General features: G+C 39.6%; 1 protein-coding gene across 7 annotated transcripts in view; it reads right to left on the bottom strand.

Moving 5' to 3' along the window:
* NR3C2 (nuclear receptor subfamily 3 group C member 2) overlaps positions 1 to 24,764 on the bottom strand; it is a 205,641-nt gene that overhangs the window by 121,677 nt on the left and 59,200 nt on the right. The window contains exon 2 of one of the 7 annotated variants that reach the window (XM_051790915.1): positions 23,529 to 23,620. The exons of the other annotated variants lie outside the window; for them this stretch is intronic. Coding sequence (XP_051646875.1) covers positions 23,529 to 23,572 — 44 coding nt within the window. The 5' untranslated portion in view covers positions 23,573 to 23,620. The remainder of the gene's footprint in view (positions 1 to 23,528; positions 23,621 to 24,764) is intronic. 7 annotated transcript variants of the gene reach the window in all.

Here is a 24,764-nt window from a genome sequence, read left to right as displayed (position 1 = left end):
TGGTTGTTTAAGCATCCTCCTAATTTACGTCTGTTAGGGACATGCACACTGAAATTAGCAACCCTGACTAGGCTGTAAGAAGCCCGTATTCAGGAGTTTGACTAAGATCTGTCCCAAAGAATATAGCTTTAAAAGAAGTTTAGGGAAAAAGCCAATAAAAAGAAAGAAATGCAATGAAAAGCTTCCAGGCTGTTGCAAGACAAGCCTCAAAACACACACATACAATCCATTACTGTCGGGGGCTCAGTATAAATAAAAAAGTTCACAAGTAAATATGGACTCAAGGTTTCTGAAAAATGAATTCTCTTATTCTTCAAGATACTTCAACTTAGTGTACAAACCAGAAAAAGTACTCATTACACAACAGATTAATAATAGGCTGCCATCTCCACAGGCAGCTGCAGGTGAGGGAGCCACACTGCACGCTGCCACATCTGGCTCTGCAGGACTCGGCGTCTGGGCCTGGCACTGCACTGTACTTACTCTCAAATCACAAATATTTCCCTGGATATTTGATTAACAATGAATTTAAAGACTGAGAGAGGATACAGCATAAGCATGGCAGTGCTCTCTGGACTGGTAACAAACACATAAATGTTGCCATTTGATACCCATTTATAAAGGAGTGCCACCCATGGAACTGCCTCTCTCTCTCTTCTCCCTCCTTTTTGCTGTTGTCTTTTTTTAGGGTGGCTAAAATGGGCAAGAGCAACTCCAAAGGAGGTCACCATGACCTGCTGGAGTAAACCACACATTGGTAATCTTTAGACATATTTATTTAGTGTACTCAATTATGAAATGAGTGAAAGCAAACTAACAGTCAATACACAATACAAACTTCCACAGCAAACACATTTGTGGGAAAGGTGCAGAAAAGAATTATTTGAGGATTGAAGATAACAGAAAATTTAAAAATAGGTCACTTCACTTTTCTTAAGAGAAACCCTACATACTCAAAAGACTTTTAAAGAGCTTTTAAACAAGCATTTGTGACCAAATCAGGAGAAAAGCTTTTAACAGGCAGGGTAATAAACCACAGAAACAAGCCAGGAAGGGAAGCTGTAGATCCTCCATTTTTTATTATACTCTAAAAAAGACATATGATCTCATCTGGAAGATACCTCAACTAAAGAAGTGCTTTTGTTTAAGCATGCAGTGTTGAGTTTAGTGCTGCACAGTGGTGGGGTCAGAAGGCAGAATTCAGCAGCCAGGATCTGAAAAACCTGCCATCAGGCTCCCAAACTCCTTTTGCTGGGAACACAGGCTTTGAGTTCCCCACCTCCTTTTAGAAGGCTGATTTCTTCTGGGCTCATAGCCTTCTTTAAATGTTAAAATGCCATTTCAGCTATTTTACCTTAGTTAACATCATGGAAGCAACAGGGTTTTTTCCTGGCTTAAGCTGCTTGGGTCACCTAATTTTCTTTTTTTCTTAAAAAAAGAAAAAAGAAAATAAAAAAGGAAAAGGAAAAAATAGATGACTCCCAATTTATTATTCACTTTGTTTCTACCCAGAAGACAAATAAAGACACATGAACACTATTTTCAGAGTCCTCACACACGAAGAAAGCATATTACAGGGCCATATTCAATGTTAATTTAATATTCATAAAGCTGGTCCTCTCTCTGCAGAGAAAAAACTTTTTGCTAAACTTTCATTATTTCTCAGTTTTTCAAAGACAGCATTAAGAAACTGGCTATAAATGAGCTTATTTCACAATGCTAAAGAGAAACTGAAGCGTATACCAAGAGTACACCCCTCTTCTGAGTAGGGTTAAATCCCCATTCTTGGCTGTGTTGTGGTGAATTCTCCATTCAAGACAGCAGAAACAATTCTTGCAATCATTTCACACATGGTATCATGGACACTGTTCTTTTTCTATCCAGTTAAGTGGGAAATCATGCCTGGCTATCTCAAGCATAATTTACAACAGAAAGGTACTATAAAAGCTTCAAGTTAGATTTCCTCAACAAAGGCATTCCTGTTGGGACTTGCAAATACATGAGCAAAGTCTCTCCATGTCTCCCCACTCTAATATTAAAAACACGATCTAAATATTTTTATGTAAATAATAAAAAAAATTTACACTGTATTATCTCCTCCTAATTCTTTTCTTGGTTCCCCAGGATGTCACAATGGTGTTTCAGAGAAGTAAGGCACTGTCACACAGAGGAAGCTGCTTCAATGGAAAACGCTTCACGTACGTGTTACAGTTCTTGAGGCTTAACCAGCATTTCATACAGGCTTGCCCAAAGCAATCACCAGCTTGTACTCGCCCATATGCAGATCCTCAGCTGGGAAACATCTTTTCAGTAAATGGGATCAATACACAAATGTTAACCCATCAGGAACGATCTCCAATTAAGAGTCCACAAGCTTTCCATAAAAACTGATGTCTCGTCTTTTCTTCCTTAGCCTGCCAGCAGCTCATGCAAGCTACAAAGGGTTAAAATCTTCAACTGCATGGCTGAAATTACTTGCTGATGCTCTAACACCAACCAAAACTTGCAGCCAGTGTGTATTTGCTGCTGTAGAACGAATATTTAACTGCTAATATTTAATTTAAAGCTAACACTTCCTTAAAATAAAACACATCTACATGCATTAAATAAGTACATATGCATCAACTGTAGTTGAGTCTCAAAAACCTCATTCAGAAAAAAAACAAACCTTGACCCCAGCAACTGAGCTTCCTGTGGGCACCACAAATAACATCACTCACCAGTAGATTAAAAAAAAATAAATATTAAAATTAACCCCGGAAACATCTTATTGTTTATTCTCGCAGGACAAAGCCTCTCCAGAAAAAAATGAAATACTGTTTTTCACATCAAGACCTGTTCATCTGGTCCCAGATACCTGCTTGAATGCATCTGTGTTGAAGGGTTGCACAACCTGAAAACAGAAGGGCTGCCCAGACTTGGCTTGGGACAAGGCTCATCTAAAGAATTCATACTGCTGATGAAGAAGCACCAACCGCAGGAAGGAAACCTGACTTTCTGACCTCAGAATCGGACTGCAGCAAGATAAAACATCACCCAACTAGCTGAAGAGAGAGGAAGTCAAATGAAAGAAACTGCTAACACCACATTGGGGTTATGAACATTTTTTAAGTGGAACTGTACTCAATTTTCACAGCATTGACATGTATTTATAAAATTAAGAGTGGGTCTGCAAAAAGAACCAAAACCAAAGCATTTTGGGCACACAGAGTGCAATCTACAGTGTCGCCTCCTTCACCAGATGCCTACCCAACCTCAGACTCCTTAATACCAAAATCTGCCACACTGCCCATCAGTTTTTCAAAACCTCAATTCCACCTGGCACAGGTGGAAATCTGGGAAGTGTTTAACAAAATTAGGAAAGAAGAGGCACTCATGCACACCTGCCTCCTGCCACACATTCCCTCCATTCAGCAGAGGAGAGCACAATCCAGCCCTGAGGATCTGCCACTCGTGCAGGTGGCCCACGCCACTGGAAAGCACCTTGTCACGGCACCATGGGCTGAGAGGGGAAACAGCTTCACCCTGGTCTCCTTGCAGTGCAGGAAAGAACGGCCTCATGAATTTAAAACGCAGAAATTCTGGTTTGAAAGCACAAGAATCCTTGCTCTTCACATTAAATTACATCTTTCCTCAAAAATCTGCAAGTTGCATCCCCATTGAGCTCCGAGTCACGATGCTGACAGGTCACCTTAGGTGACAGCAGCAACAGGAAAAAAAGTCTGAATTTTTTTTTTTTGTAAATATTTTCTTTTTAAAATAAAATATATAAGACTTTGCAAGATAGTTTCAGTTTGGAGAATTCACTGGATGATGGTATTCCGTACAGCAAGCATTGCTTATTGAATACTATATTCATGCCTAATGAATATTATCCAGCTTTTTATTTAAAAAAACACCTGAAAACAACAGCCTAACATTAAAGAAAAATGACAGCATCTTTTCATTTGCTTTCTTCAGCCATTAAATCTGGGAATGGAGAGAAACATAAGTCAGTTCCATATACTTCAATAGCTTAAGGAGAACTTCCTGTAAAGAACATCACAATGATGAGAAAGAGCCTCTATAACAAAGAGCATTTAAGGAGATAAATCTTTAAATGGGAGAGAATTATTATTTATGAATATACTATAAATAACTTAGTCAAATCCTCCTGTTGTGACCTAGACAAAAATTCATATTGCCTCAACATAAATATTCCCTGCACAATATGAGCAGCCCTGAACACTTACTGTGGATGTTCATATACATATTTATGAGAAATATCATTTCCTGCTGGTTTGCCTATTGACTGACATGAGTCAGTCACACAAAGAAAATGAAAGTGAGAGGTGAGCAGTGGCCACATGAGATACATTTCTACAAAAGCCCTGGGAAGTTGAGAAGGCACAAGACAGCAGCAATGCTCTCTTCAGAGCTATAAAAATATTTAAGTATCACAAGTTAAAGTGTCACTGTGCCAGCAAATATGCTTCAGAGATGCACGTTTAGCAGATCCAGGCATATCCCAAAACACTACCCTGAAACTGCAGGGCTAATAGCTTCCCAACATGTATTTTCTGCACATGCTTGGGCTTGGCAGGGAGGTTACATAGCTTCAGTATCAGTCAAAGAAAACAAGTCCACACTATCAATGGTGTTAATTAACATATTCTCTACCCCTTTAATATAACTTAATATTAGAACAAGTCAAAGTTGCAAAAGACATTTCAAGTCTTACAGCAACATTCCCATAGCTTTCCTCAGTGCTCCAACCCTACCTGCACAACACCTGGTCCTTGAAATGCCCTTCAACTGCAGAAGTAAAGCACAAACTACAGTCAAGCGAGTCTTTTATATGAAAAAACCTGTTTCGTATTTTAAAAGGGAGACCTTGCAAACAACAGATGACGAAGCAGAACATTGTACAAATGTCAGCTTTTGCTTTGCAGCATCCTCTTAGGTTTCTGTTATAGTTATAAAGGCAGGATCGCAACATCTTTAAGGGTTTGCCAAAATCTGGACCGTGGTCTCACTCTGCTAAGAATGGTACTCAGCACATGGGGAAAAACATCTCAACGCCTCTCTGGAATTAAATCCTCCATTATGTAAATGTCATTAAAAAAATAAAAATAAGACTATGTTTTTAGCCTACTTGCAAAGTTTTGCTTTGCTTGTGGTATAAAGCTTTTCAGGTGTTGAATGCTATAAGGATTGTTATAAGTCTTTCTTTCCACACGCAAATAAACAATAATCTCTGTAAAAATATTCTCCATGGATTTACTGCTCATTAAAAAAATAAAGAAAATTCCCTGTAAACTCATTAAAATGACAAACCCACCAGAAATACTTTTTTTCATTAAAAAAATGTATCCAAATAAAGCTTGTAGGAGGGGAAAAAAAAAAAAAAAAGAAAAAGCAACCTAAAGTTCTTCCTGGCCAGGAGATTAAGTCAGTTCTCATCACCCAGGGTCTGAATCCTCATCTTTTCTTCAGCATCATCTCCTTGCTCTCAACCCAAATGCCTGATTCTTAACATGGAAAGGGCACAAGGAGAGCTGCTGGGAAGTCCTTATATATTGCAAAGGACGGCACAACTGGAATGGCAAGGAGGAACGGCTGGAGACTGCTCAGGAGGTGATGCACAGAAAAGCAGCAGACAGTATGGGGCCTCTACAGGATTCCACTGCTTAGCTCGATCTAAGCAGCTGAGACAAACATGAGCTGCATTTGATAAAGATCAAACACCCTCCACACCCATCCTTCCCAAAATACACAATAACAGTCCGGTATGACCATCTCCTTCAGATCCAGGTTGTCATCTGTTACAGAGAAAAGGCCAAAATCCTGCTTTAACCTTTTACAAAATAATGTGTTAATTGGAATTTAAGTGCTACAAGCAATAGCACTACTTGACATCCCTGTATATTTGGGCACCTGTTTTCTAACTCAGCAAATATAATAAAATCTGAGAATGGTTTGGGTTGGAAGTGACCCTAAAGATCAATATACAGAAAATTTATTGTAGTTGCCACCTTGGTTAAGATACCAATTCCCATACTATAACAATTAGGGATCAAGTACAAGTAAGCAAAATAAATCCAATCCTGTAATCCATACACAGTGCCTTACCAGACGCAGTTCTGTAAAAATGAGAAGAGTTCTGAGACAACACTACTGAAGGAATAATTAGGGATGCAAATGGTAACTTGGAACTTTTAATACTAAACATTGCATTGCAAAATTAGTAAGAAAAACAACTTAGTTAAATGTAGCAGAAAAAGCAGCTCCCAACAATGCTTCTCACCCTGGTATACATGTGAAAAAATGGAAGCCAACAGAAAGTTTTATTAATTAGAAGTGTTAAAACAGAAGAAAGGCAAAGTACTAATCATCATTAACATGAATAAAAGAAAAAGGCTCATTTAATTTTACTGGAACAAGCAAAAAGAGGAACCAATAGCCATATTAAAATTGTAGAACTGTTGCTAATAGCGAAAAAAAAAAGGCACAAAGGCAGAAAAAAGGGAAAAAAAGGCAGAGACATACAAGAGATATTTTTGTTCACCATGTGATGAGTTAAACAATGTTAGACAGTGGCTATTAACATTTAACTCTTTGAGATCATTAGGTTCAAATAACTTGTAACAACAAAAACTCAAGAGATTTTTCTAGGTTATTAATACCCCTTTTCAGAAAGTCCTAGAGCAGCAGAGAAGTTCCAAAAGCCTGGAAGAAAACTAGGGTTGCTGCAGTACTTAAAATGATAATTGGGGAGAATAATTTTATGATAGCCTGTCATCTGAATACTGAGCCCATCCAAAATAGTGAGAAGTTTGATTTAGGATTTTATTAAAAAAGACTTTAATTAATAAGCATCAAGTAATTAAAGCAATTAATATCAAACAAGCTCATGAAAAGTAAGTCCTGTCAAACTAATTAATTTTTTTTGACAGAACTTTAGTTTTTTTACGTGTTTTTAGCTGCAAAGACAAGCATTGATGAGATATGCTGCTTCTGCACGGAACTTGACTCAGTTCCGCACAACATCTTGATTAAGAAAATAGGAAGATTAAAAAAAAAAAGCACCAGCAAATACTAAAACAGACTGGTAGGCAGGCTGAGAGGTGATGTGCAAGGCAGAAAATGCAGTGGTAAGAGACCACCTCTGGGATGGACTCCTTCAAGAGGGGCCCTATAGAGCTGGCTATTGACACCATGGGAGAGAGAGTCTCGTGGAGCTTGGTCTGTCCAACTCAGCCCTGGGGACCTTCAGCAACTTCCCAGCACATGTGTGTGGAGCAAAATTTTATTACAGAAATGTCTTTTACAAGCGTAGTAAAAATCCACTGCCTAGAAGTTGGAAAAAGCCTTCTGAGCAAAACTGAAGTACATTTTGCTTTCCTTCAACAAGCTTACAAAAAGTTGTTTCTCGTGCACTGGCATAGATTGTAACCCACTGGAGCATGGCTTCAGAAGCTTTATTTTTGCTTTTAAGGGTTTTCTGTATAGATCCCTAGTATTTTGAGGCACTGTGCGTTTACCAAGCACTTGTCTAGAAAACTCAGTTTATCAAAAAAAAAAAAAGCTGAAAATAAAACAAAAGATGAGAACGATTCTCTTTTGCTTGTGCAACCGCACAAAACTGCCGTTCTCATTTTCACAATACCCTCTAAACATACCTCAAAAGAAAATATTGACTGAATTAAATATTAAATACCCAAGCAACTCATCAGAATAAAACACCCAGTGGCTTCCATCTTTGTTCATCTTGTCTTGCACTATTTCCACATATCCTTAACTGAGAGCTAAATAAGTTTTCTGAAAGATAAAGGTTGTTAACAGCTTAGTGTTTGATGCAAGGACAGGCACCATCATGAGTTCTTGCTTTTGCAACGATTTCTCCACTTTGTTTGGAAGCAGAGACACAATTTCTCCCTTTATGTCTAAACCTTTCCTGCTCTTCTCCTCAATTAAAAAAAATCCCAAACCTAACAGGTTGGTTTTGGAGACTTAACCAAGCCCCAAATGGGCTTCTGGTGCTGAAGTGTGCCCAAAGAAGGGCAACAAAGAACTAGAGCCCAAGTCTCAGAGTGGCTGAGGGAACCAAGGGCTCAGGTGGAACCTTATCACTTCCTATAACTACCTGAAAAGAAGTTGTAGCAAGGTGGGGGTCAGTCTCTTCTCCCAGGTAACAAGCGATAGGACAAGAGGAAATGGCCTCAAGTTCAACAGGGAAGGTTTAGATTGGATATTAGGAAAAATTCTTCACAAAAAGGGTTACCAGACATTGTAACGGGCTGTCCAAGGAAACGGAAGAATCATCATCCCTGGAAGCGTTCAAAAGATGTCTGGATGTGGCACCTGGGAACATGGTTTAGTGGTGAACACAGCAGAGCTGTGTTAACTGTTGGACTCAAGCGCCTTTTCCAACCTTAATGATTCTGTGACTCTATGAGTCTGGATTCCAACTGACCTTTGATTTTCAAGTGCCAAAATGGTGACTTTTAAGCAAGAAAATTAAACACTCAAAACCAAAACTGATAGAAGAGAAGCCAAGACAAACTGAAAAATCAAACAGTCAGAAATAAGGCAGAAACTGCATTGCAAAATTCAAAAGAAGCTTGAGGAACCTGTATATGAAATTATTGCACGGAGGCTAAAACAAAGTAAATGAGACCCTCTGCAACTGCTTGAATATTCTCATTTTCCAACTCTAAGCTTGGCACCCGGTGGATAAGTACATGTCTGTCTTTTTCCTGCATTTTTTGAGTTCCAAAAGTGTGACTAAATACCAACATAAATAGTACCAAATTATACATTGTCGGAGTGTCTAAGCAGTATAATAGAACCCCCGCTAAAATACAACCTCCTCAGACTTTTATTTTATTATGCTTCCTCAATAAGCACATTTTTGAAGTTAAAGATCTCTGGAAATAACCAAATTGCTCTTAATACATGTAAAACATGCATTGTAGGTATATCAGCAACAGTTAAAGCAACAGTTAAAGCAACACTGCCTATAACATTTTTCCAATGCTAGAAGATATGTTGGAAAAAGAGTTTTAAGTACTCTTAAGTCATCTTGAAAGCTATTGCCAGTGGTAAAAGGTATCATAGAACCACAGAATGGTTTGGGTTGGAAGAGACCTCTAAAGTCATCTTGTTCAAACCCCCCTGCCATGGGCCAGGACAGTTTTCACTAAACCAGGTTGCTCAAAGCTCTATCCAATCTTGCCTTGAACACTTCCAGGGATGGGGCACCCACAACTTCTCTGGGCAATTTGTGCCAGCGCCTCACCACCCTCACAATGAAGAATTTCTTCCCAGCACCTAACGCTAAACCTGCTTTCTTTCAGTTTAAAGCCATTTCCCCTTGTCCCATCACTACATGCCCTTGTAAAAAGTCCCTCTCCATCTCTCTTGGAGCCCCTCTAGGTACTGACAGGCTGCTGTAAGGTCTCCTTGGAGCCTTCTCTTCTCCAGATTGAACAGCCCCAACTCTCTCAGCCTGTCTTCACAGGAGAAGTGCTCCAGTCCCCTGAACATCTTCATGACCTCCTCTGGACTTGCTCCAAGAGGTCTATATTCTTCCTATGTTGGGGGCCCCAGATCTGGATGCAGTATTCCAGGTGAAATCTCATCAGAGCAGAGGGGCAGAATCACCTGCCTTGACCTGCTGGACACACTGTTGGCTCATTTTGAGCTTCTCATCCACCAGCATCCCCAAGTCCTTCTCCCCAGTGCTGCCGCCAGCCCATTTTTCACCCCTCCTGTATCCATGTTTGGGATTGCCCCAATCCCCATGCAAGATCTGGCCTTGTGAAACTTCATGAGGTTCACACAAGTCCACCTCCCAGGGTCCCTCTGGATGGCACCCCTTCCCTCCAGCATGTCAGGCTGCACCACACAGTTTGGTATCAATTTTATTTTTTTTCTTACAGTGAACAGTATACAGTGAAGCCTATTCAACCTTTCCACAGTTTTATTTCAAGGTGGAAGTGAAACTAAATTAGAATGCCAAAAATAATGACCATTTCACAGACTTTTGCCAAATGCACAGGTGCTACAGAAACCTATTGATATTACTGTTTCAATAAAAGACTTTTCTAATATATTCTTAAAATATAACAAAACCACTAAGGATGCATGTGGGAAATTCCACACACTAGTCAAAAAGAAGGAATTTTTGGCTCTACATTATTTCAAACTATATTAGTTGCTCTATCAAATAAGAAATTAACAATTCCTGTAGACTTTATATGAAAAAACCAAATAAACTCTTTCTGCATCTCAAATTCTCAAAGCAATCAGATAGAAAGATTTTTGCAGTCATCCTGCTGGATGCCTATAATCTTGACCCAAATTACTAGAGTAGAAAAAAGTTCAAGAATTGTTTAGTTATAGGCTTCAACAACAGAAAAAAAAAACCACTTCACTGCACTTCTAGAAAGGGCTAAAAAACAAATTATAGGATACTGTTGAAAACAGTTATCAAAAAGATGCTATTCTACTTGTGAAGTTAAATGCATAGCAACAGTGGATGGATCTTCAAGGAGATCCACGCAAAAGTATTTCACAAAAATGTCATGAAAACAGAATGAATAAGAACAAAACTCTTTAAATATGCAGCTCAGGCTTCTCTGGAAGTATAAACCCCTATTAAAAACTGTGTAAGTTTAAAAAAAAAAAAATTACAACTCAAGTATGACCTAAATTTACTGTATTCAGGCTTTACAACATACTCTGTAAACATTCTTTAGCTAGAGGTTGGCTGCCAACTAGCCCCTACAAATCAGGACATAGCCAGACGGACACATTCTGCTACCAAAATATTATTTTACTGACACAAAATAAACAGATGTCTTATTTAGACTGAGACAGGAGATAAGAAAGCACAATTAAATTCAAGCAATTGCAGCAACAGAATCCCTCCTTCTGACTTGGTAAAATCTTCTGATGTGGAATATCCCTTAAAAAAACCCAACAAGCCAACAGTGCCCAAAGCAAGGTATCCCTCTTTTTATCATCACAATCCTGCTGGTCACATCATCAGATGACATTTCTTGACTTAGGCCCTTCTGATGAGTTATTTCTATAATGTACATGAAGGCAGTATATATATGTTTATACAAACAAAGAACAATCAATTCTTCAGAGGTATTTTCATATTTGTAGTGTCTATACTATGTATTGCTACACAATTTTCCAGATTCACTTGAGTTGGAGTTTAGTTGCCAAATGATTAACATGGAAAAGGTGAAAGTGCTGGTTTTTGGTCTTTTTTCCTTGCCTCACAGTTTGCCTAGGCAATTATTTCTGAAGGAGAATACGTCAAGAAATTAACGGCAACCTGATGAAGACCACTTCTTACTACAATCTGCACTCTTCTGCAGGCTCTGGGCCTTTTAAGATCCCTCTGTCTGTGCCTTCTATTAATTTGCAAAGCGAAACTGCCAAATGTACTATGCAAAGGCAAGACCTAGAAAGAGAATCAAACTAATTTACATATGTAGCAAGAACATAGGCATCAATAACTGAAAGAATAAATGCAGGAGTAACAAGTCCAAAGAGTAAAAATTCTCTAAAGATGCAAAAATTAACAGTGATTAATTAATTAATGACCCAGCACAGATTCGAGGTAAGCTGCAGAGTAAACATTTGCTTGTAAAGATGACCTTTTCTTCCCCTTTTTAATTTTAGATTAGTAAGGAATTCTTATCTCTCAGACAAAATACCACAGCATCCAAAAAAGACCAAAAACCAAACCAAAAAAGCCTACCCAGCTAACCCCGCAGGAGCACAAAGGTTCCAGGTTTCCCTTTAGTACAAGAAAGGAAAAGCAAGCTCTCAGTCAGCCCTCTCAACAACCTTTTGCTGACAGACCTCCCCTCTACAGAAGGCAAACCCTCGAGAAAATCATTGCCCCAGCTCCTCTGAGCATACAGAGGGTTGAGCATACAGAGGGTTGGAGGGCTGCTTCCCAGACTCCTTCCCAGCTGAGAGGCTGCAGAGTTGTCAACCAAGAGGAAGCCACATGGATATCAAGTATTTTTATATATTCTGTTTTCGTGTGTTATGTTATTGTTGTACTTCAAGAAGCTTGCTTAGATCACTTATGAAGTTAGTCATGTTTGTAATATAGGTAAAAAATACGGATCCAGGTACAAACTGCTTTTTGCATGGTGTCATTACAATATTTTTAATATACCAATCTATTCCTCTAGCACATCCTATTTTATAGCTTTCTATCCAACTCAACAAAGCTGGTACAAAACACCAATGCTTTCAGAGATGTCAAAACAAAACAACTTTCATCAGAACAAGCAATGCAATTACATGATTTTTATTTTTTTTTTTAATCCTCCTCTCTGCTTTGGCTTTGATGAAGACTGCTGATGGCCTGTCAAATTAAAAAAAAAAAAGCTGAATTTTTAACTAAAAATTTCAATTTGTGGGTTTTTAACTCCCTTGGTGATACTGAACAAATGCAACTTCAGCTGGCACTGGATATCATCCCTAGTGATCTGCCTCCCACATGGCCCAAAAGCATAATGCCACGTGTGGCTCTTGATCTGAGCACTATATAAACATCTCCATGCAACACCTTGAATGCACTTTTACCACACAACTGTAGTAATACATCTTCATGCCTCATGCCATAATTTCTGCCTATACTTTCACTGAAGTCCTCTCAAGAATGGTAGAGTCAGACAAGGACTCTGCATACTACTCAAGCCTTTATGTAACTTTCTTGTGATTAAAGAATCAGGAACAGAATTAACTGCCCTCAGCAGAGAAAGACAGGGTACAGCAAATAAATTTATTTTTCTTTTACTGTAGCTGCTTTTCCCACTGTTCTTGAAGTTGTTTTTAAAACACCATGTATAAAACAGAAAGCATCCCAGAAGCTCCAAGTTTGACACACTGAACCATTCAGAGATATTTCTTCATATATGAACTGAAAGGCTCCTCTATTTTCCAAAAGAAATTATAAAGGAGGCTTTTAATAAAAAAACACACACAATAAAGCTGGCTTCAACCCAGGTGGTTTCCCAGGATGAAGTGGGCAACGTCGTGCTCTCCCAACCCTCCAACAGGCTCAGATCCCATCCGTGGAAACGTAGCCGCTCAATGCCACAAACAAGCATTTCACTGCCTGCGTGCCATTGCCAACAGTCCAAAAACAGATGCAGTAATCAAACCTGGCTTAGCCAAGTTTTCACTTTGTTTGCAGCGATATGGACTTTTCTGCTAGAAATAATTCTGGTGGGACAGAGGCGGTGCCTGGCATGGCGGATGCAGCTGCAGCTCCTGGTGCAGGAGGCCGCCTGTCCCCGTGAAGGGGAAGCACCCGGTGGGAAACTCACTTTGGGCCAGGTTCACAAAGCCTTTATTTAAATACACCACCACCTCTGCTGAAAGTTGGGAAAGACCAAAAAAACTCAAACGCTGTGCGATAACAAGTTGCTGTGAATCAACTGCCAAGCACAGTAATTGCACATGCACGCTCTTTAACTCAACTGACCCTGCTTTTGCCAGGGGCTAATAATGCACATGCAATTACCATAAATAGCTGATGAACTGTAACTTGTTTGTGCATCTGGAATGGTGGGTGTTTCTGGAAATCCTACCATATGCGGAATTACATACTCAGGCACCTTAATTACTTTTTCAACTCTGTCTTATAATACCTACTTGTTTTTTTTCCCCCACTCCTGGGCAGCGACAGGAAAGTCCTGTGACCTATAGTATATCCATGTACTCCATCACTCAGAGAAAAGCCCCACTCAGAGAAAAGCACTACCAAGGAGCCTCAGCAGATGTGTCTAGCCCTCATCATGCCACACAAGCCAAGTAGCCCAAAATCACACTCATCTCAGAAAAGCTGCCTGAATGAGGGGCGTACTTTTGAAAAAAAAGGCTGAAAAAATAAGATACTACAAGTTATACAGACACCAACAGTCCCCAAAGTACTCCTATGCATTTATACATGGTTTTTCCACTACCAATTCTAAAAAACCCTGCAGTGAGAGAAAAAACTTTAGACCTTTTTAAGAAATGAGCTCCAGCCACAAGGACAGGACTAAACACTCACCCAGACATAAGGCATGTCATGTACAGCAACAGTGGCTCTGGCCAATATGCCTTTAGAAGTATTTGCAGTGATTTTAAACTCTGAATAGGTGTCACACGCATTTAAGCCTATTATAATAAATGGTGTCAAGAGGACAATGTTACTTCTTGATTCCAGCTCAAGACTGTCTGTAGCAAGAATCGGCAGCAGCCGTGCTGGCACATCAGCCTTCCCAAGAAGGGCTTGCAGAGAGTGCCTTCATGGGCTGACTCACCCGCTCTGCTGTCTGTTACAAGCCAGCTGCAATTTACTGGACGGATCACAAGTTGTAGGGAAACAAACACATCGTGAATTTACACCTGTGAGAAACAGCACCACTCTTTAACTAAAAAGGCCCATCAAATAGCCTCCCAACACTGAGGTCTTTTCCACGAGCAGAAGAGCAAGTTTACTGGCATTTCACACACATGAAACCATTAACACGTAGTATTCCAAACTGTGAGTATTATTAAGTGCAGTGGTGAGCCAAAAAACTGCAGATGCCAACGGTTTGTTCATTTTTGGCTTAGGGAGGACTTTTCAAATCCTCTGCAACATAATATAAATCATATTTACAAACCAAAAGACATGAGTAGTCTCATATGTCAAGCCACAGTGATTTACAGACACTTACATATTCTCACTTTTCAAAGTATGTCATCAGATGCCTCAGCACTGAGTTAGAAATACAAAGAGAGGCAGATAACATCCCGAAGAACTTGTTTCTATTTGCTTCCATTTTAAGTTCTGGACATGCAGAGTAGATATTCTCATTCATCTCCACTTTAGCACCTTTTTCTGGGTTTTCAGTCTCTCTTCTTTCAACATGTTAGGGTGCAGAAAAATAATTAACAGATAAAAATTAAGGCTGCCTCGGGGATAGAAGTGATAATGTAAAAGAGAAGCTAAACATAGATGATACAAGCAGATTGGGCAATGTACTGAGATGCATTTCCATGTGTTTTTTGATTCACATCTTCTTTGCAGGAGGACACACACAAAAAGCACATGATTCAAGAAACACAGGATGCAATCAAACAGCATCTCCAGACTGGCATCACTGAAAGAAGGAAAGAGAAGTAAAGGTTGTTTTGCAAGCCAGCAACACAACAGTGGCCTCTGTAAAAACTGACTTGAAAAAGAATCAGTCACTGGAGATACTGTCCTGAGGCTGCCTGCCCTCCTCAAGCAGCTCACTTTGTAGTAACCTACTCTAAACAAAACCACTCCAGACTCCTCCTGCTGTAGCACCAGATCGCTACAGTAGATTCAGCCATGGCACCAGCTCTTAGCAGCAAGGCATGCACCATAACAAGCTGAAAATCATGAGCACACTTTTCTTTCAGAAAGAGCAAGCAAGGCCCAGTTGATGAGCGGAGATAAGTATTTTGGCACCAATGGGAGTATTTAATCAATGCACCCATCGGCATATCGACTAAATTTAATCAAACGCCGAAGGAGTATCATCACAGGTGTGAGAAAAAAGGGCAGCAGACTTGTTGGTGACTGCACACAAGTGCGAAGGGATGAGAAGAAAACAGGGGAGGCAGAACCAGAGAGGTTCACATCTACAGTAAGAGAAGGAGTGGTATAACTTTATTATGGTTTTAAAGGAGTGCCAGACCAACACTTGCACCAACACCATACAGTGAAGTGAGAGCAGGCATGACTCCACAGGATTGCCAGCAGTGGCCACAACTGGCAGCCAGGACACGTACCAACATCCCGGGGCACCCACGTCCTAAGTACCAGCCTAATACTCCCATGTCCCTGCATATTTGCTATTTATGTTATTTTCAGCAGCTAAACTGAGCTAGCACAGGGACACACCCATGTGCCATAAAAAACTACCACCCTTTTGCTGCTTAAATAAACATATACCTTAAGGCAGCAGAAATATAAGGAGAGATCAGACAGCAACAACAGCACAGCAGCTCACAAAGGCCGCAGGTAACCTGGAATTAACCAAGAACAAAGCCACAAAAAACCCAACCTGCTTTTTCTGTAAGGTCATTAACAACAACCTCCTCATAGTCCTCTCCCAGGCCATGGTCCCTCACACTAGTGCTCTCCAGTCCGACCGAGGGGTAACGTTGCAGTGGCATTAAAACAGAACAGGATAAATAACAAGGTAAAATTTAACAACCTGCCCCCTCAAAGGCAAGATGTAACTTCTGTGATGTAACCACTTGAAGTAGTTTGGCAAAGTTTTTAATGGACAAAATATCTTTATCACAGGAAGAGCAGGCAAATTGAGTGTGCTTATCTCTCAAGTTTTCAGAAGGTTAACAGAAAACCAAAACTAGAATTTTGTCAGTGGAAAGGCTAGTACAGAGTAATAAAGTCTTTTGTCAGGCTACCAGAACACACTGACTTTCAACTACTATTTGGAATACAGTAGAGCCCATGGCCCATAGTGAACCCAGTGCTGTATTACGTCACATCTGATTTTGGATTTCTGTCTAGGAGCTTACAGAAAAAAGAAAATCCCACACATTTTCTGTCTTAAGCTTCCAACCTAAATATGATGTTCATATAAGAGAGAGTAAAGAATTACAACACAGCTCAGCATGGCTGCACAGCAGGGCCAAGAGAAATCCTCATACCATGATCCAGCACTGCAGTCCCAGGGGTAATTTCTTATCACCTTTATTTTCCCAGCAGCATTTGCTGAGTCAATCAATATATCAACACATCCATTCTTTAACTGATGAAAGAATCTGGTAATGTAGTGCTGGAGTTTCATTCTGCCCCAACAGGACCTGCTACTCTACAGGGATGGGAACTCCCATGGCAGCCCAGCCACCTCAGGGAAGGCATTGCTCCCAGGTTGCTCCCCCAGCTCGAGAGCTGCTCTCCCATACAGAGACATGGCACTGCAGCTACCAAATGTGTCGCCAGCTAATGAAAATCCCACCATCCTCCTGACTTTCTACTGGACAGAGTAACTGAGGGGAGGAGCAGTGGAAACAGACCATCAGAGGTTGGAAGCTCAAAGGCTGCACACATTGACCACCCACAAGAGGTGCAAGCATGTCAGCAGTCTCCTTTAAAAAAAAAGTGGTAACTCCCCAGCCCTCAAAATCTAAAGTATTAGTTTTAGCAGGCGGTTGCCTGAACAAGACTAACCTTAACCATGTCTCCTTTGCTGCTTTGTCAAGTTAGTGCTCTGCCGACCCCTGCCACAGCCCAGAGAGATCCAATACACTGCCAAAAACCCTTTCCAAGTCTTCCCATGGAGAGATTACTAACCTGTCCATCGCAGCTCAGGATAACCACCAGCACTGCTCCCGATCCAGCAGCCTCTGTGAGGAGGAGGCTGCAGACTTCCCCCCCACTATCAACAGTCTGCCTGCATCCCACAGCTGCCGTAACTGATCTCCCTGACCCTCTCACAACCTCCTGCCTCCCAACTGGAGCGGGTCATCCAGCAGAGCCAGCCCACCCCGAGAGAGGGCACTTCACTCCGCACAAAGCAGCCTTGCAGCTGCTGAGGATTTAGAAAATTGTCTGCAGTACCACCCTTAAAAGTTTTTAAAAAAAAAAAAATCCTCCCAGCTGTATAGAGCAAGCAGAGGAGTGTAAGACACCTGTGAACTTGGTTCAGAAAAAAAAAACAAACCAACTGTCATTTGAAGGAGAACACAGGCTACAATTACAAAATATTAGAGATAACTGATTTCATTATTTGCACAATTTTCTGTGTACATGAAAAGTCAGTATCTGGTAAGTGCCTTGACTAGTTTTAAATTCAATTATGAGTACATTTTTACCACCTGAAAATTAGATTGGTACATTTTTCAACCAGAAGTAATCAGGTATTTCAACACTTTTTTTTTTTCTCCAGTCAATAAATACAAGACAATGATTGTCCAAGATTTGAAATGCAATTTGTCCTAATAAACCCATCTAGGGATTTAAAACACATTCACATCACAGAATCTGAATGACAGTTTTTTAAATGAATTAACGGACTTTGAGATAACACATTTAAGTTAGCAGATATGTTGAAAACACATCAGTGAATATGAAAATCTAAAAAAAAACTATCAACAAAAAACAATCTTTTCAGTTTTATCTTTAGAAAAAGCTCGAAAATTTATTTTGGAATTTTTCCAAATTACTCTAAATTTAAAACTAAGTAACTAAATAGAACTGGATTTATTTACTTAATTCATTAGCAACCTGCTCCATCTACATCACCACTCGTGGTCTTGTAATTTCCTGTCTCCATTCATACTTTTTCTTTCTCTCAACTTTGTCGCTCAGTCCCTGTAACCTGAAACCTTAAGGACTGAAGTTGCGTCCTTCCAGACCAAAACAATATAACAGCCATAATTATATCACTGTGACACAGTTAATGTATGAATCCTATTTATATTTAGCATCCTGGGTTTTTTCAAAACCTCTTTTTGGCCCCCCTCCATCCGTCCTCTCCAATCTTGTGTCCATCATCCCATTACTGCCCACTCATGCATTCCTCCCTGTCCCATTCTTATGACCATGCAGCTGGGGTTGCCCTTCAGCATATGCTGCCTCATCTGTCTGGAATTCCCTTTCTCCAGCCTGATTCCTCTTCTTGGTTCTCACCTTTACGTGCATACATACACATTCACTTACAGTCATCCACTACATCCCACGTGGCTTTTATCCTGCCCCCAACAAGGTCACAGCAGACAACAAAAATACTTGGGCCTTTCCTGCTTTTGCATTTCATTTCTGTTTTATTTTATTCCATTCATAAAGTGTTTCATTCCCTTTTTGCTTTCCAAGTAGCCAATGTGCACATTTCTTTGTAGCTTTATAGTTACATTCTACCCATGTCTATATTTTGCCAGTATACATAAATGTATGCCTGCATCTTGCAGAGAAGTATACTACATCAAATACAGTAATTCCAATCACATTCCCTTAACACTGAGTCATACACTGACACTGTATCACACTATCAAGACAGGACAGCAATATCTTTAATAATGCCACTATATTGCTCCCTTCTCCCTCTCATTCTTTTGCAGCTCAACTGAAATCAGGAATGCACTGAACATTGCCAAGTTTCTCCTTGGTACTTAAACAGCTCTCTGCTTTTACAGAAAATACAAAGGATTTGTAGAAATCACCTTCGCACCTTTTTTTTTTTATTTTTCCCAAGCAGAATTACTTTCTGTAAAGTACTGAGATGCCATGCTGAGCAGAAGGGGGCAGTTGGACACAAAGTCGAACAAAGAAAAGCTCATAGTCAATCCCAGTGGCACAGAGGATGAATTTTCAACCAGGGCAGAAAGAAAGAGGTATTTTTGTAAAACCTTTCTTCTTTATGCTAAACTTGCTTATCATGTAACATTTACAGCCTTTTTCCAAAGTGCCTATGCTAAGAGGCAAACCTTACCTGGCGACTTCTATGCTTATTATGAATTCTTTTTACATACAGCTCATTGGACAGCACATTCAAAAGAAGGAACAACTCCAGAAAATTTTGCATTTAGCTGTCTTGCCTTCTGTTTCATAAAATGAAGTCTGATGCATGTTAAGTGTCCTGTCTCTAATACTGGTAGAATATATCTGGATTTGCTATTTACCTTTCAAAATCAATATGCTTTTCACCAGCATTTATTTAACTGGCACTTTAGAGTATAAAATTAATAAAATTCACACATATTTCTTACATTCAGACATACCTCCTAAATCTCTGGCATGCAAAGATGGTTATGTGCTTTTTTGGTCACTTTCCTCTCTTTTTTATTCTAGGTGACTCATGTAGCTGTGAACTTAATTGGCATCACTTAAAGTAGTCTGGGAAATTTCCTACTGCCGAAAGTGAATGTGTTACTATGTATCTAATTCAGATCTAAATAAATTCCACATTTGGCCCAATGAAGTAAGACACACAGGATTTCAACCTGTTCTTGGAGAGTAAGAAAAATAGCATTCTAGATTTTACTAAAGCAAAAACAGATTCCCTTCTCTGTGAACCCTCGCTACATCACAAATAACACTGACACAACAGTAATTTTTTCCCAATTAGTTACAAGATAACTAAACTCTGCTTCTCCATGAAATATTCTATTCATTAACAAGATGCATAAAAGAAACAGAATTGTAGGACATGCCATTATTAAAGTAGAAAAGCATGGCTGTGAATTAAAATCAGCAATATGTCTTCCTACTTTTTTCATTAGCAGCATTTGCCTTTGGCCAGAACTCACAGCGTAAAGAAAACAGAACAAAAACATTCATTACTGGCCTTTCTCAAGTGAAAACAGTGCTACAGGTACATATGCAAAGTGTCTTCATGATTTCACAGGCAACATTCCTCCAAATACTCACTCTCACAACCCGGGACATGACCCCAGGAGTACCTTCGGTGCTTCACACTGGGTACTGCTTTGTGTGTACTAAATCCACAACAAGAGAAAGCATTCAGACCCTTCAAAAGCCATTTGATACAATTTGGGGCAAATATACAAAACTATAGAGACCAGAGGGGTGGAACACTCAGGTACTGATGGCACACTTCACAAGCCAGCATCTCCTCAGCTGGAGGACTGTAAACTTCACAGAAAATAAAGAAACAGCATCCATCTCTAAGGCACAATTGCTGTATTTTAATCAAGCTGGTAGCATTAACCTTTCAAGCATCGCATATCATTTTTATTACTGCATTATTACCAATTGCAGGGAAGCCACAAAATTATTGAATGAGTATAATGAATTTAAAACACTAAATAACCACATTGTTAGTAAAGACCTAAAAAGCGTGCTTTAAATACAAAGGTATTGTTTCCAGCAACAGATACATCTTAATACTAAAACCAAAGATGTTCAATGCTAAAATGAAAGAATTTCCCTTAAGCATGTACTTGTTCCTTTTATAACAAGAAATAACACTTACACATAGAAAATGCAGTACTGTCTATTTATCAAAATCCCCCAAGAGTTCAAGCCAATCTCCAATTGTACTCATGATTTTTAACCTGTAACACATGAGCAGATTAGAATCCACCTAGGAATAACCTGATCTACATTATTTGCATGGGTACTTTCTTTTGCCTCTGGAAAACTATATAAAAAACCTTGATCCCTCTTATTTGCACTCAAGTAACTAGCCAAGTTTTGGAAACATGTTTCTATATATTTAAAGTTCTTGAATACACACAGAGTTTGTTGCAGGAAGAACATAAACCATAACGGGCAAGAGGTGAAAAATATGACCTAACACCTTGCATGGCTTAAATTTCTCTGTTGCACAACAGCTAAACAAGGTAGGGGAATCTTACCTTTAATTTTGCTTTACCACCTACTGAGCTCTTTCTTCCTCTCTCAGCCACCCAGTCAGAATTACATCGAATGTGGTGCCTCCAGGACTGACTGACTGACTGGTCCACTGCCAGGGGAGGATGACATGGTCTAGAGGAACAGGTAGAAGCTGGGCACACAAGTCACACCTCCTCAAGTCCAACTCTCCCTGCAATTTTGAGTGCATTACTTCTCCCTTCCCACTGCCTCACTTTCTCCAAGGACAGCATTCCTTTTTAATACAGTGTAAAACCTTCTCTATTCTGATGCTAAATATGGTATTGCTAGACTTTGTCAGTCATCATTACTTCTACTAAGTTACTTTTTCTGATTCATTCAAGATGACTGGAGGTATCCACTTTCTGCATACGTGTACCTGCAATGCACAGCAAGAGTTCACAGGATCTCCTGAGGTTGTGTGGCTGCTATTAGGTATTACTAAAATTTGCAATTACTTTTTTTTCCCCCCTCAGTATGGAGCTTAAACTGGGCTGCAAAGCTGCAGAAGTGTGATTCATCTACTATCCCAGCCAGTCCTCCTTAAATCACTTATTCAATGCCCCTGATGTTAGCAATGCTTTACATGTTGTTGATCTCCAACAATTAAATGAGAAATGTTAGATTAGGGACACAACTAAGGAAAATCTATTAAACAGGCCTTTGTTTTAAGACAGAGAAGGTAAAAGCATTCCTTGATGCAATAAAAAGGGAGTATTTACATGCTATGCCCTAATTAAGATTTTTTTTCTATAATTCTGCTGGCTGTCCTGGAAGAGCCATAAACATTGAGTAAAATAATCTCAATTTATACTGCTTTGTTCTATGCCTTCAAGTACCGTACATGGCTGTACTCCAGATCAAGTAGTTGTCCTCAAATGCCTTCCAATGAGCCCTGCCAGATTCTGTGGTTCAGAAGTAATTTAAAGGCAGAAAGCTGTAGCAAATGAGACCTAGTGGAAAACAGAGAAAGCTTTAGTTCATCCTAACTGTCTGCAGAATAGAAATGGAAAACCACAAAGAAAGAAAGGAAAAAGAAAAGGAAGTGCCAAAATGCCGTATTTTCCCTGAAGAGGAAGCTAATGATTCACCAACATCATCGCATACCATGCGCAAGTGTCTTTTAATGACTTGAGAAATTTACAATAAAAAAAACCTGAAATAGAAAAATACCGTCCTTGTGGAACCATATCTTTGTTTTTAAACAGCTTTTATCCGCTTTTCTTTTTTCCTTTTCTTAATTCTGGTGTGTTATTCTACACTTTCAATCACGTGCATTGAATAAACTAATTCCTCCTAGTTAGAGCAGGGACCATCAACCACTGGACATTAAATGCAGTCAACTGTTCCTAACTCCAGCAGATGGTTCTCTTCTGCTGGCCAACAGAAACTTTATGGTCCTTTTCCTAATTTCTCTCAAGAGATACAGAAATGCCTTATTTAGAAAGCAATAACTCCTGCATTATAGTGTTTCCCCTATGCAGTCTACTTTCAGTTAGCCACACTTCTTCCCCCCCAGGTACATTGAAAGCATGAAAGAGAAACAGGCTGACAGCAGACCTGAGCTAAAGCCATCAGATGCCACAAGAAGTCCTTGCACCTGTGTATTTATCACGGGCTTTTCTGCTTAAGCTTAATCAGCAACATGGTCAAAGCACATGATGGGGGGCAGTGGTACCCTGGGGTGCTGTGAAAGACATCAGCTTTCAGAGGAACCTTGAGGAGTGAAATTCCCATGGAAATTTAAGTCACTTTTCCTGACTGCAGAGAGTCTTATAAGAGGGGCCTTAAAAAACGTCCAAAAAATTCTGAAAACAAGAAAAAAAAAAAAAAGACCCAATGGTGGTTCAGAAGCTACCGATTTAATTATTCACGACCACTGGACCAAACTCGGTTTTCCTTGGATTCTTGAAGGTTTTTCCTATATCCTTGCATGACAGCACATAAAACAAGAAATCCTTGTGGTGAGGGAATCTCTCCTCACAAATCTCAGCCCATAAAAAGGTGGGATAAGTTAATTCATTTGAAGTCCACGCTAAGCAAAATGCTTTTCACAATCCTGGCCTGTTCTCAGAACTGGAAATCAAGATCGCTGTGGTGAGGGTCCATCCTACAACAGCATATGAAGAACTTCCCTTACCTGGAACAAAGCTCTGCCACATTCATAGCTGTGCTTCTTGCCATGTCCTCCCAGCCCAGGACAGACAGAGGATTTGGTTTTATTTCCTGAAACTTTCAATTACAACCATTAAGGACTCAAAATAACCTTTTTTTTTTCCACAGAATGCTTAAACACATTTTTCTCAACTTTCCCAAAATAATTCCTTTCTTGGGACGAATGCAAGCATAACAGTTTTCAAACTGATAAGAATTCATATGGTGAAGTAGAGAGAAAAACAGTTACACGGCTATTAAAAATACAGTTGAACTACAGCATATGCTACAAACACACTGCACATACATTTTAGTGACAACTTAGAAACAAATTTTAATGTGGCTGAGCTACTTCTGCTTGCCAAATGAAACTTTGTAGGATACTTTTTTATAACTTCTTATAACATAGTTTTTTGAGGATAGCTGTGAATCACTGCTTAGTCAAAGTTGTGGTGTAATGTCCTCAGTTTGTGAGATTGTACTGTTTTGTTTTTAATACAAAACACTTTTACATATTGCAACTCAAACTACAGACATAAACTCTCCAAAATAGTAACTTTATGTTCAAATAAAACAGGTGCACCAAAGTGTAATGTTTCCAGTTATTTATTTCACTGTTGAATTTTTGGTAGTTTGCTAAACCTTCTGTGAGCTTTTAGACAATTAAATATCTGTTACATCATTTGTATCTGTTCATTCATGGAAAAAGCTTGCAATCTCTCTGCAGAGAGTAATCAAACGCTTACAGAATAATTTTCTACAGAGCAAAAAGATGCTGGATCTGGGGGTTAATGATTTAAGAGATGCCAGTAGGCAAGACCCATAGGCTGATGAACTCCTACAGCTAAAAATTCTAGGACACAAAGTAATTTTCAAAGTTGGTGCTGGCTATTTCAGTAATTCTCAATACTGGACTCAGAGCAGGATTTAATTACACTGCTCCTTCATGTACACAAAGGGTTCTGTCCAGGAGCAAGGTATGCCCTACTTTCAAGATGCTCAGTCTTTAAGACCATCTTTACTACAGAAAGTAAGCTTCACAGATCTAAGAAGTTGAGAGCAAGGCAAGAAAAGTTCAGATCACTGAGTTCCTTCTCAACCTTATTGTGAGCCCAGTTCTCAGATCTGCTGAGGGTAAGGGAGAAAAGGGCAGGCTCCTCGTGTGAAATTGGGGCTCTTCTGTCCCAGCTTCTGCCTGCAAGACTCTTAAGAGCATGAGAGG

This window comes from Manacus candei, unplaced genomic scaffold, assembly GCF_025592945.1.
Source record: "Manacus candei isolate 608988 ecotype Guabito, Panama unplaced genomic scaffold, ASM2559294v1 h1tg000028l, whole genome shotgun sequence".
NCBI lineage: Eukaryota > Metazoa > Chordata > Aves > Passeriformes > Pipridae > Manacus > Manacus candei.
The sequence above is the reverse complement of the archived record's forward strand: the minus strand, read 5'-3'. Positions and strand labels throughout refer to the sequence as shown.